Here is a 13,622-nt window from a genome sequence, read left to right as displayed (position 1 = left end):
GCAACATCAACATCTGAAGTAAAATAAACAAAGAAAGCATAAAAACAACAAGTGTCATCTGCCTGACATCTCCTCCATTGGTGGCAGCGAAGAAGATAGTTAAAACATAGAATAATATAATTAAAATCATCATCCATAAGACATCTTTATAATTGTTGGTATCTGCGTGTGTGGTGGGTTCAGAAAGGATTCCATTCCTGTCACCTCACACATCTGTACATCTTTACAAATTGGTGGCAGCGGTGGGATTCGAAAGGATTCCTCCCTGCCACATCTTTACAGTGTGGAATGTGGAAAGACCTTCAGTCAGAGTGGAAAGCTCCATTCCCATCAAAGAACCCACACAGGAGAAAAGCCACATACATGCATGGAATGTGGAAAGAGCTTCAGTCAGAGTGGAAATCTACACACCCATCAAAGGACTCCCACAGGGGAGAAGCCACATACATGCATGGAATGTGGAAAGAGCTTCAGTCAGAGTGGAGATCTCCGTAACCATCAAAGGATGCACACAGGAGAGAGACCATATAAATGCATGGAATGTGGAAAGAGCTTCAGTCAGAGTGGAGATCTCCATATCCACCAAAGGATGCACACAGGTGAGAGACCACATAAATGTGTGGAATGTGGAAAGAGCTTCAGTCGGAGTGGGCCTCTGCATATCCATCAAAGGATGCACACAGGTGAGAAGCCACATACATGCATGGAATGTGGAAAGAGCTTTAGTCAGAGTGGAAGTCTACGCATCCATCAAAGGACTCACACAGGGGAGAAGCCATATAAATGTGTGGAATGTGGAAAGAGCTTCAGTCAGAGTAGAGATCTCCGTAACCATCAAAGGATGCACACAGAAGCCACATACATGCATGGAACACTCTGCGTCGACATCTGCATTCGCATCAAAGGACCCCCTCCCGGGAGAAGCCACATAAATGCATGGAATGTGGAAGGAGCTTCAGTCAGCATGGAAATTTGTGTTCCCATCAAAGGACGCACACACAGGAGAAGCTACATGCATGAATGGAATGTGGAAAGAGCTTCACACAATGTTCCACATGCATCAGACATCAAAGTACTTTCACACAGCTAGAAGAGACCTGTCCTTATGTTCCTAGTACTCCTCAAAAATTTCCTTAGACAAGGTTCCCAGGCAGACAAAAAAAATGGTAGAATGGACAAAAAAGTACAACAGTTTGTGTGTTTGGTCTTGACTGATTCTGGAGACAGGTCTCCAACAGAGGAGGACTTTTCTCAGTATTGCAGATAGTTTGGAAGGAGTTAACCTGACCTTTTTTCTCCTCAAGAAAATAATTGCAGGCTTCTGGGATGATCAGTGAAAGGTTTCTGAAATAAACAGCAATTGAGCTGTCATGACAAAAAGGTTACGGGAAAGAATCGCTCTTTTGTGACAGATAATATCATACATCTTGTTCTGGATCTTTCCTTTGCTGCCCCTTGGATAGAATTCTGGACTCTAGTTTTGTTCCTATAATCCTATTCTGGACTCTACTTTGAGTCGATGACTTTAAGTTCTGGACTGACTACTTGGCTTGATTTATGGACTTGGACTTCAGTTTGCACCCCTGCCTCTCTGGCTTGACTTTGGAATTCTGACTTCTGTTTGTACTCTTGCATTCATGGTTATTTTATGAACTGTGGTGAATGCATTCCTGACATGTGACTGTTGGACTGTGACCTTGGCAAATATCTGTAAATCTGGTGGTCATACTTTTAATTGTAAGAAGCTTAACATAATAAACATAATGATGATGATGATGATTATGATGATGATGATGATGATTATGATGATGCCTGGTGATCGGCGCACTGGGTGCCATGCCAAAAGATCTCAGCCGGCATTTGGACAATAGGCATTGACAAAATTACGATCTGCCAACTGCAAAAGGCCACCCTACTGGGATCTGCGCGCATCATCCGAAAATACATCACACAGTCCTAGACACTTGTTCGACTTGTGATTTTGTGATACGAAATCCAGCCTGTCTGTCTTGTTTGCTGTGTCATACAATAATAATGCCTGCATAGAGCAACCCCCCTGTAAAAAAAAGAAGCACAATCAAAGCCCTGACAGACCGTGCACAAAGTATCCGCAAATCTCACCTCCTCCAAGGTGAACTAAACTACCTCAACTGGGCTCTCCAGGCCAATGGAGATTCTACCACAGACATCAGAAGAGCTGTAAGGCCAAGAACAAGCCATGAGAGTAAAGACAAAGATCCACCCAGAGGAAAAGTGTTCTTACCAGACATCAAGGGAACCACTGACCGCATAGAGAAACTGATGACTACCATGCAGCTGTGGACAAGAAGTCTGCATAGGGACCACCAAACGCAGCAGCATTGCCCAGGCATGAGTCAAAGAACATGAAAGGCACTGCAGACTCACTCAGCCAGAGAAATCAGCCATAGCAAAGCACTTGATGAACCAACCTGGACACAGCTTATTATTTGAGGACACAGAAATGCTGGACCACTCCAACAACTATCATGTCAGGTGACACAGAGAAGCCATTGAAATCCACAAGCGTGTGGACAACTTCAACAGAAAGGAGGAAGCCATGAAAATGAACAACATCTGGCTACCAGTATTAAAAAACTCCAAAATCAGAACAGTAAATAAGGAACAACACTCTGAAAACAGAAGAATTCCAAGTTAGTTCCAGGCCCATCATTGGTAGAGCTCAGAATGCTCTTAGATTGCAGGTAGACTATACATCCCAGTCCCCACAAGTCCTATAAATGATGGTGAAGTCTCCCCAAAGCTTTCTCTCTAGTATGTTCAATTGCCGATCAATTCCTCTGTGTGCGGTGTGCCATGGAAAGGAATAGGAAATGGTTATGGAAAGACAGTGGGCAGGGTCATGCAAATTCCACACCAATGGAGAGTCAGAAACAATGGGTGTCTGGCGGAGGAAAAACAGAAGAACTAAGAGGAAATTGTCCTCGCATGAAAGCCTTCACTTGGGTGGTGGGCAAGATGGTGTTCGTGGAGGACATTGGCGGGGCTCTTGGACATTTTCACAGCGCTCGCTATAACTGCAATGTCATTGGATGGAGGACCACTAGTTTCTCTTGCGTAGTGAAAGCTGTAGCTATTTGTGGAAGTGGAAGCACGTCTGTGTAAATGGACACCTCTGCCACATACACATATTTTCACTTTTATTATGTGTATAGATAATAATAATAACTTTATTCTTATATCCCGCTACCATCTCCCTGAAGGAACTCGGGGCGGCTTATTTGGGGACTACACCCAGCAAAAACAGAATAAAAATAACAAAATTAATATACAATTGCATTTCAATCATTCAAACAATAAAACCAAGCAACAAACATCATAACAACGTAAGAACAACAATAACCATCAACCAGTAGCCGAGAACAGTGGGCATGTTGAGATCTAAGAGGGCGGGCAAGGGCTAGCGCAGGGACAGTGGGTAATACGGTGCTGCAAGGCCGGACAATGAGTGAGGGCGAGGGGTTCTGGTCAGCAAAGGAACCGGTTCATCAAAGGCACATGGAAGCATCCAAGTTTTCAGGTCTATACGGAAGATGGACAGGGTGGGTGCTCATCTGATCTCCCTGGGGAGTTCCAGAGCAGGGGGGGGGGCACCACTGGGAAGGAAGGCCCTCTCTCCCCCTCGTCTCCACCAGCCGTGCTTGTGATGGAAGTGGGAGCGAGAGAAGGGCCTTCCCAGCAGATCTTAAGGCCAGCGCAGGTTCATAGGGGAAGATGCAATCGCAAAGATAGGCAGGATCCAAACCGTTGTATTATTATTATTACCTTTATTAGCTGTAAACTGCGGGCCCCTGTCCAAAATAGTGTGCCCTGGGCATCCATGCAGGCGATAAAAACGCCGCAACAACCATTCAGCCAGCTGTGCATGAGGTAGCCTCTTGGGAGGGATAACGGGGGGTTATTTAGAGACAGATACATGGCAGTCCGTACTGTGTCAGAGCCCTTGTTCTCTGGTCATTCCACTATGGAGTCCACGGGTATCTGCTTCCAGGGCTGTTAGGGATCTGCTCCTGGCTGCAACAGCCTTGTGGACTTGCCTACGCTTTGCTTTCCCCGCTCACATGTCGGGCATTCCTGAACATAGCTCTTGACATCCCTCTGGGCTCCCGGCCCCCAGAATTGCCACCTGAGCAGTTTCAGGCTTTTTCTCTAGCCAAAGTGTCCATGAGGTCACAAAGAGTTGCAAACAACTGACCGAATAAAGAAGAAGAAAAAGCTTGTTTTGTGGACCTGTCCCAAAACTTTCTCCCTAGGTTTCTGGGGAACATACAGTTTGCCACAAAAGTACCACAAGCCGGTTTTCCTCACCAGACTCCTTCTCCAAAAGCCATGGGTCAGCCTTCTTTTCCTCTTGCAGTTCCCTGGCCAGCCCCACAGCTTCCCTGTCCTCTGCAGGCCCCTTGGGATCATCCAACCTGCCCCGTGCCTGAGTCTGGACCACTAAGCCCAAGGGTTGAGGGCCAAATGCAGTGTTACTCTCAGCTTTGGGGCATCTGAAGCAGTGCATCAGCTAGGAAAGATTCCTTCCCCGGAAAGGAATGTAAAGTGAATTTGCTCAAAACTGGGCCCACCTTAGTTGTCTGGCATTCAGCCGTTGCGGGATCTGCAGATTTCTGTGTCCACCTGCACCGCAAGGGACTCCTTCTCCCACACACGCCAACGCCTTCAGTCTTCAAAATCTTCTTGGATAAGTAAGAGCAGAGACCAGCTTCCCTTGGGCTGTCCTTTTGTAATAATATCACCTCCTAGGCTGCATCAGACCAATCAATCAATCCATTGCATTGATATCCCCTGCCATCTCCCCTTAGGGGACTCGGGGTGGCTTACAACAGGGATGGCAACTATTCAATGCCACACAAATACATGTGGCACAGCTGGTTAGTAGCCGGCTGCAATAAATCGCTACTGACTGAGAGGTCCTGAGTTTGAGCCAACCTGGGTCGGAGTAAGCTTCTGGCCATTTAATAGTCCAGCTTGCTGTTGAGCTATGGAGCTGAAAAACAGTTGCAACAGTCAAATAGGAATTTAGGTACTGCTTATGCAGGGAGGCTAATTTAAGTAATGTATGTCGCCATAAAACCTTCCAGCAGCGTACAGAAGAAGAACTCAGTGTCAAAAGTGAAGCGTGAAGAACTCAGTGTGAAGCGGCAGCTCCCCCTGCGGCCGGAATCAAGCAGACCCTCAAGAAGCCGGAAGCTGGAAAATGTTGAATTGCCGCTGTGTCTGTCTCTATATGTCGTATGTCTAATAATGGCATTGAATGTTTGCCATGTACACGTGCATTGGGATCCGCCTTGAGTCCCCTTCGGGGTGAGAAGAAAGGGCGGAATATAAATACTGGAAATAAGTAAATACATCATAAAAATACAAATAAGTCATAAATTGAAGTACAAATAATTAATATAAGCAATTTGGCATAACTAAACATAACAAATCAACAAAACATGTTGTGAAGGGTTGGCCCGGATGGGGTGTGCTGGGATCGGCTGGCTGGTGGACATCACTGTGAATGGTTGAAATGTCCACCGGTGCCCAGGAAGGGTCCAGCCCAGCCTTGCCCCGGAGGTCTTGACCGCCTGAGTCTCCCCCTTGCCTTGGTTTCTGACCCGTCTGTGAAGAGCGGTGTTGTGTACGCAAGGCCTTGCATACGCGGTCCCTAAAGGCAGGCACACCCAAGGCATCCTCCGCCTGCGTCTCGCACGAGGGTCCCCATCCCCGCAGGCCTTGTCCTTTGCTGGGCCCACGCCCACCCCATCCCGGGAGAGACGGGACCCCTTGGGTGGGATTCCCCCCGGAAGCAGAGAGCCAGGGCCTCCTTCCGTGCCTGGGGATGCTGGGCCTTGTGGTCCCAAAGGCGGCCTCCCCTGAGGCGTGGGGCGCAGGATGGAGCCCGTGGGGCTGGTGGAGGGGCCCTTCCGCCCAGTGGCTCCCAGCACAGAAGGCGGGGCAGAGAGATGGGTCTCCACTGGGGGAGAGGGGTCTCTCTCTCTCTGTGTGGCCTGTCAGGGCTGCTTTGGATGGGATTTCCCTGCTTCTTCCAGGGAGTCGGACTGGATGGCCCCTGAGGTCTCTCCCCACGCGGTGATCCTGGGGGTGCGCAGGTGGGGAGGGGCCTCCCTTGTGGGGAGAAGGAAGGAAATGCCCCACACAGAACACACGGGGAGTGGGGAGGAGGAGGAGGAGGAGAAGAAGAAGGAGAAGAAGAAGAAGGAGAAGGAGGAGGAGGAGGAGGAGGAGAAGGAGAAGAAGGAGAAGGAGAAGGAGGAAGAGGAGGAGAAGGAGAAGGAGAAGGAGGAGGAGAAGGAGGAGGAGGAGAAGGAGGAGGAGGAGGAGGAGGAGAAGGAGGAGAAGGAGGAGGAGGAGGAGAAGGAGGAGAAGGAGGAGAAGAAGGAGGAGGAGGATAAGAAGAAGGAGAAGAAGAAGGAGGAGAAGAAGGATAAGGAGAAGAAGGAGAAGAAGAAAGAGGAGGAGGAGAAGAAGAAGAAGGAGAAGAAGAAGGAGAAGAAGAAGGAGAAGAAGGAGAAGGAGAAGAAGAAGGAGAAGAAGAAGGATAAGGAGAAGAAGAAGGAGAAGAAGAAGGATAAGGAGAAGGAGAAGAAGAAGGAGAAGAAGAAGGATAAGGAGTAGGATAAGGAGAAGAAGAAGGATAAGGAGAAGAAGGAGAAGGAGAAGGAGAAGAAGAAGGAGAAGGAGAAGGAGGAGGAGAAGAAAGAGGAGGAGGAGGAGGAGGAGAAGGAGGAGGAGGAGGAGAAGAAGAAAGAGGAGGAGGAGAAGAAGGAGGAGGAGGAGGAGAAGAAAGAGGAGGAGAAGGGCCCGGGCTGTGGCGCAGGCTGGAAAAGCAGCCCACTGCAACCAGCTGCAATGAATCACTCTGACCAGGAGGTCATGAGTTCGAGGCCCGCTCGGAGCCTATGTTTGTCTTGTCTTTGTTCTATGTTAAAGGCATTGAATGTTTGCCCATATGTGTCATGTGATCCGCCCTGAGCCCCCTTCAGGGAATATACATGCTGTAAATAAATACATAAATAAATAAATAGGAAGGTGAAGACATGCCCCCCTCCCTTCCCCATCCCTCCCCCGGCCGGGAATGGGCAGCAGCAGCAGCAGCAGCAGCAGCAGCGAGGACGAGCCTCAGCCCCAGGGGTGGAAGCCAGGCGGGCAGGCGCCGGCGGGTCTGCCCGGAGACCGGTGACGCGGCGAGACGGGCGCCGATCCCCATTGGCGGGTCCCGTGAGTGGCAGAACGGAGAATGGGCCGGGGGAAGTTCTGCCCGGAGACTGATGACGCTCGAGGGGAAGGCGGGTTCCCATTGGTGGGTCCTGGGCGCCGTGAAGATAACAGAGGAGGAGAGTCTCTCTTATTCTCAGTCTCCCTGAGGCTTCAGTGCCGTTCAACTACCGCGAAGCCCCGCCCCTCTACGGGTCCCTCGCCCGCGGAGGCCATCTTTGTTGCGGGCGGAAGTCCAGCGAGAGGGAGACCTCTGTTTCCTAGAGAGGCGGGGCAGCCCCATTTGGTCGAGCGACGCCTTTCCCTGTGAGCTCACTTCCGGAGGAGGAGGCGAGAGCGAGCGCGGGAAGGCGGAGGGAGGGAGGCGGAGAGGGACAGGTAAGGGGGGGGGGCCTCGTACACGCCCCTCCCTTTCCCAGCTGACAGGCCTCCCTCCCTTCCTTCCTTCCTCCCTCCCTTCCTTTCTTCCGGCCGGGCCTTCGGGAGGAGCGGGAGGCGCCGAGGCCTGTGGAGTTCCCAGGAGCCATGGCGGCGCCGCCTCTGCGCATGCGCCTGCCTCTCCCGGGCCTGGAGCTCGGCAGACTCGGCCTGGGCCCGCCCTCCCCTCCCCTCCCCTCCCCTCCCGGGATCTCGCCCCACGTCGCCTGCCTGGAACCGATATTTCTAGCCCGCCCTTCTCCCCGAGGGGACTCAAGGCGGCTTACACGACTGGCAGGATCACGACCAGGATATCATCATCATACAAGAAAAGAAGAAAAGAGTGAAATGATGTGACTCCAGGCAGCCAGGTGACCCGGATCAGGTCCTGGGAGAGAGGGCAGCACCCGGGTCCCTTGAGTCCGCCACGACCCTTCCTTCCTTCCTTCCTTCCTCGCGAGGCCCAGGCCCTGCCAAGAGTCCGGCCCCACAGAAGCCCTTTCAAGGGGCGAGCAAGTCCGGGGAGAAGGGCCTGGCCTGGGGCTCCCCCTCCCTCCCTCCCTCCCGCTCCTGCCCGGCCTTTCTCCATCCCCCCCCCCCCGGGCAAGGCCTCCTTATTTATTTATTCATTTATTTATTTGCAGTATTTATATTCCGCCCTTCTTTCTCACCCCGAAGGGGACTCAGGGCGGATTACAATGAACACATACATGGCAAACATTCAATGCCAACAGACAAACAACATTCAGTTTTAGACAGACACAGATGCATTTTTAACATTTTTTCCAGCTTCACAATTCTGGCCACAGGGGGAGCTGTTGCTTCACCGTCCAGTAGTGGCTGTGCTTCCTCATTCCTTTCCTCGTGTTTTGCTGGCAGCTTTATGGGGTTGTAAATTAGCCTCCCGCATAAAGCGTCCCTAAATTTCCCTGATTGACAGGTGCAACTGTCTTTCGGGGCTGCATAGGTCAACAGCAAGCCGGGGCTATTAATGGTCGGAGGCTTAACCCGACCCGGGCTTCGAACTCATGACCTCTCAGTCAGTAGTGATTTATAGCAGCTGGTTACTAGCCAGCTGCGCCACAGCCCGGCTCCTTGCACCCCTCGCCCTCTCCTGCCCCTCTGGCCCTTCCTCTGCCCCTCAAAGACAGGCCACAACCCCCCCCCCCCAATCCAGACATTCTCCTGCCTTTACAGACCGCCTTCCCTTGCGCATCGCGAGATATTACTGCCAAGCCCTCTCTGCTTCTTCTTCGGCTGCCTTTCCCGTTCTGCCCCGTCCATCATCCTGTTTATGGGACCCTTTTGCAAGAGGGAGGGGTTCTTGTCTTGCCCCTTGTCTGGCTTCTCCCTCCCTCCTGCCCCTCCGGCTCCACCGTCCGGCCTGAGGAGACCACGATCCCCTTGGAATAAATCCTCTCTCCTCCCATGAGCCTGCGAGAACTTGAAGATCCTCTGGGGAGGCCCTGCTCTCGGTGGGTCCTGGGCTGTGGGGTTCCCTCCCCAGTGATATCCAGCAGGCTCCGTCCCTTCTGAGTTTTGGGGGGAAAGGGAAGGCTTGGCTTTGTGAGCAGGCGTTTGGTGAGAGAATTCTGTTGGCTTCGACTCGGTCTGGATTAAGGTTCATGTACAAGGCTTTGCAGATGAATGGTTCAAGTATTTTATATTCTATTGTTTTCAATGTATTTATTGTATTTTGTTAAATTATCCAATTGTTTTCATTGCTTGTGTTTTATCTTTTTGTATTGTATATTGGCATTGAATTTTTGCCAGACTGTGAGCCGCCCTGAGTCCCTTTGGGTGAGAAGGGCGGGATAGAAATGAGGGAAATAAATAAATAACAGCCAGTCAGGTTATGGGGAAGTTGCCCCCCCCCCGGGGACCTCAGTGTTGGGGGCGATTGACCAGGAGAGAGCGATCCTGTAGGTAACCTGGACCCAAACCATGGAGGGCTTTAAAGGTCAAAACCAACACTTGGTCCTTTGCCCCGGAAACTGATTGGCAGCCAGTGGAGTGACTTCAGGAGAGGTGTCGTATGCTCACTCCTGAATCTGCCAAGGAAGCTGTCCTGACCCTAAACCAGTGCCTGTCAACAGTAGTGGATTGGATGAGCGCAAATAAATTGAAACTGAATCCAGACAAGACAGAGGTGCTCCTGGTCAGTCGGATGGAGCATCAAGGAATAGGGATCCGGCCTGTGCTGGGTGGGGTCATCTTCCCCTGAAGACACAGGTCTGTCCTTTGGGGTTCCTCCTGGACTTGGCACTGAACCTGGAGGCCCAGGCGTTGGGAGTGGCCAGGGGGGCATTCTTGGCACAATTAAAACCTGTGTCCCAGCTGCACCTGTTCCTTGAGAAGCCCGATCTGGCCACGGTGGTACATGCCTTACGTCCTGCCCGGATGATTGTAACGCGCTCTACTTGGGGCTGCCTCTGAAGAATGACTGGAAACTTCACCTGGTCCAAGAGCGGCAGCCAGGTTGCTCACCAGGGTTGGCGGCAGGGAGCGGACATCCCCCTTGATGCAGCAGCTCCACCGGCTGCCAGTCTGTTACCGGGCACAGTTCAAAGGGCTGGTGATGACCTTTCAAGCCCTCAATGGTTCAGGTCCAGGCTGTTCGACTGACGGCACCCCCTTGTATGAACCTGCCTGGGCCCTGAGCTCCTCAGAGGAGACCCTTCCCTCTCATGCGTGGTTGGTGGGAACGAGAGAGCGGGTCTTCTCTGTGGGAAATGCCCCTGAACTCTGGAACTCATTGCCTGGGGAAGTCAGAAAGGCCCCTGTAAAGAAGTGTGTATTTTTATTTTGTGTATAGATGACATGTTTATTTGATTTTGTTTAAACAGTCAGGTTTGGTTAAGTTTAAAATGGTAAGTATTGGAGCTAATAATGCCAGAAGGTAGCCAGCTCAGCATTATGACAGGTTGCCATGACAACGGGGGCGGAGCCAACCACCGTTTGGAAAAGAAAAGAGAGAATGTTTAAAAGCGCAGTTTTAGTCTGTGATTTCTAGTCACAGGGAACAGACTGGTTCCAAGTTTAAGGAAACCAGGGAAGTTTGGATCTTAGTCTGTGATTTCTAGTCACAGGGAACGGACTGGTTCCAAGTTTAAGGAAACCAGGGAAGTTTGGATCTTAGTCTGTGATTTCTAGTCACAGGGGACAGACTGGTTCCAAGTTTAAGGAAACCAGGGAGGCAGACCTCTAATAGGCCAGACTAAGCAAGTTAGGTGACTTGTTTAGGGTCATTTGTAGAGGCTGTGGATTAGGGGAAATTAATCCCAGTGGATCCAAGAGGATCAGTTTTTAGTTAGTCTTGAGAGAAGATAATTAATACATAATAATATAATTAACATCATCATCAGGACATCTTTATAATTGGTGGTAACTGTGTGGTGGGATCAAAAGGATTCCATCCCTGTCACACACCTGTACAGCCCCCTCCCTCTTGCCTTTCTGGCGACAGGCTAAAACCTTTCCATTCAGGCAGGCTTTTGAAGATGAAAGATGGTAAGATCAAGTCAGGGGGTGCTGTGGTTTTTAACTTTGAGTGCTTTTGATGGATATTAACTGAATTTTTTAGTGCTGTTTGTATTTAATTCTGTTTTAATATTTATATATTTGTATATGTTAAATTGTATACTAATGCCTTTATATCAAGCCGCTTGGAGTCCCCTTTGGGAAGATACAGTGGGGTATAATAATTATAACAACAACAACAACAACAACAAACAGCTCTAAGCAGTGTTGGTACTTGGCCAATGGACTGAGTCATTCAAGTCCAACCTTCACTACACTCTGACATCCATTGCTTAAACTACTAAAAAGAATCTCTCCCCCCCCAAAAAAAGTTTATCTATCTTCTATATTATTGTCCATTATTTTAGAACCTAATAATCCTGTCTTTCTTCTTCAGTCATCTTCTTGTGTTTGATCTTGGTTCAATTGCTTGTCTTATCTTTTCAGTATTTATACCTCGTCCTTCTCGCCCCAAAGGGGACTCAGAGCAGCTTTACAGAACACACATCCGGCAAACATCCAGTGCCTGATTGTACAATTGACAAGGACAGACACAGAGGTAAAGACAGTTTTTTCACATCTTATTTCTGGCATCTTGGAGGGTGTGCTCGACGCTGGTCATGGGGGGGGGGGGGAATGCTGTTGCTCCATCTTCCATGCCAAGGAGCTTCCTCCCGATCAATGTCCTTAAAGGCTCCTTGATTACCTTCCTGCTAAAAACGGTACCTATTTATCTACTCACATTTCGGCTTTCGACCTGCTAGCTGGTCAGGAGAGCTGGGACTAACAATGGGTGCTCACCCCAACCCGGCCTCAAACTCCCGACCTTTCAATCAGCATGATTTTTCTGCATCATACAGTGGTTTAGCCAGCTATGCTCAGCCTGTTTGTCTGTATCAGTTAAATATTCCTGTTCATTGCAATAGCGTAACAGTGTATATCATTATATCAATTACTTTGGGGGGGGGGGGGTTGGGGGGGTAGTTGCTGTGAGTTTTTCGGGCTGCATGACCATGTTCCAGAAGCTTTCTCTCCTGCCGTTTTGCCCACATCTGTGGCAGGCATCCTGAGAGGTGTGAGGTACAGTAGAGTCTCACTTATCCAAGCTAAATGGGCCAGCAGAAGCTTGGATAAGCGAATATCTTGGATAATAAGGAGGGATTAAGGAAAAGCCTATTAGACATCAAATTCGGTTATGATTTTACAAATTAAGCACCAAAACATCATGTTATACAACAAATTTGACAGAAAAAGTAGTTCAATACACAGTAATGTTATGTTGTAGTTACTGTATTTACAACTTTAGCACCAAAATATCATGATATATTGAAAACATTGACTACAAAAATGGCTTGGATAATCCAGAGGCTTGGATAAGCGAGGCTTGGATAAGTGAGATTCTACTGTATGTTGGAAACGAGGCAAGGGAGGTTTATAGATCTGTGGAAGGTCCAGGGTGGGAGAAAGAACTCTTGCCTGTTGGAGGCAGGTGTGAATGTTGTAATTAATTACCTTGATTGATATTTAATTGCCTTGCAGCTCAAAGCCTGGCTGCTTCCTGATTTTGGGAAATTTTAAAAAGTTTTTATGAGCAACCTTTTTTTAAAAAAAACTACAAGAGCGATATCTTTGAATTTCCGTTTTTAATGATTTGCACATCCACTTATTATTATAGAATTTTAATCAACATAAACTTAACAGTACTATTTCACTGGAAGACCCGAAAGGCCATCCTGTCCAGTCCTTATGCCAGGAAGGAAAAGCACAAACCACCCCAACAGATGCCCATTCAGCCTTTGAAATAACAACAGCAACAACAAGAACAACAACAACAATAGGAAACCTACTAGGTCATAGAATCACAGAATCGTGGATTTTATGACCTAGTAAGTTTCCTATTATGATTATTAGGTCAGCTTTGGAGTTACTGCCTCTCAACTTGGCTTCCCTCGCAGGGTTGATTCAACTCCCAACAAATCCTTTCTATCTCAAAATCCCTTTAGAGAATGAACACCAGTTTTCCCCCAACAAAACCTTTAGGGAGGAGAAGGCACAAGGCAGTCAGGGGAATTCTGGGAAATTATGGAATTCAGCCTGTGGCCTCATCCCAAACTACATTGTCCAGAATTGTGTCCGCTTCCCACGTTAAAGCCTCAGTGTGAGTGTGGACCAGGACCCCTCTCTGGCTCGAATGGCCTAAGGAATGGCAGGGATTTGGGGCTGGATCCGTTCCCTTCCCCACTGGAAGATGAAAGGAGGGGGCCCAGAGGAAGCCAGGGATGGGCAGCGCTTCTGGATATCAGTCTTGATCCTAATTTGGTGACTCAAGTTCTGTTCCTCCCCGTTTCCTGTCTCAAGAAACCTATTGAGTGGGGAGGCCTTGAAGGGGGCATTTGGGAGGAGAGAGGGAGGGGCCCCAG

At 49.3% G+C, this 13,622-nt stretch overlaps 3 protein-coding genes across 3 annotated transcripts in view; 2 read left to right on the top strand and 1 right to left on the bottom strand.

The window, feature by feature from the left end:
* LOC107983763 (zinc finger protein 239-like) overlaps positions 1-13,622 on the bottom strand; it is a 284,070-nt gene that overhangs the window by 163,396 nt on the left and 107,052 nt on the right. The gene's annotated exons all lie outside the window — the stretch shown is intronic.
* LOC134295820 (gastrula zinc finger protein XlCGF49.1-like) lies at positions 89-1,090 on the top strand. Its single transcript, XM_062969262.1, has one exon. It carries the CDS (start codon positions 368-370, stop codon positions 1,088-1,090), a length of 723 nt encoding a protein of 240 aa, XP_062825332.1. The 5' UTR covers positions 89-367.
* Positions 7,929-13,622, top strand: part of LOC134296927 (zinc finger protein 665-like) — an 84,320-nt gene continuing 78,626 nt past the window's right edge. The window contains exons 1-2 of the mRNA XM_062973095.1: positions 7,929-8,054; positions 11,650-11,761. The gene's annotated coding sequence lies outside the window, so the exon portion shown is untranslated. The remainder of the gene's footprint in view (positions 8,055-11,649; positions 11,762-13,622) is intronic.

Source organism: Anolis carolinensis, chromosome 2, assembly GCF_035594765.1.
Source record: "Anolis carolinensis isolate JA03-04 chromosome 2, rAnoCar3.1.pri, whole genome shotgun sequence".
NCBI classification, from domain to species: domain Eukaryota; kingdom Metazoa; phylum Chordata; class Lepidosauria; order Squamata; family Dactyloidae; genus Anolis; species Anolis carolinensis.
The sequence above is the reverse complement of the archived record's forward strand: the minus strand, read 5'-3'. Positions and strand labels throughout refer to the sequence as shown.

Coding starts and splice junctions, on each gene's coding strand:
- LOC134295820 (XM_062969262.1), top strand. CDS start 368: ATGGAATGTGGAAAGAGCTTCAGTCAGAGTGGAAATCTACACACCCAT.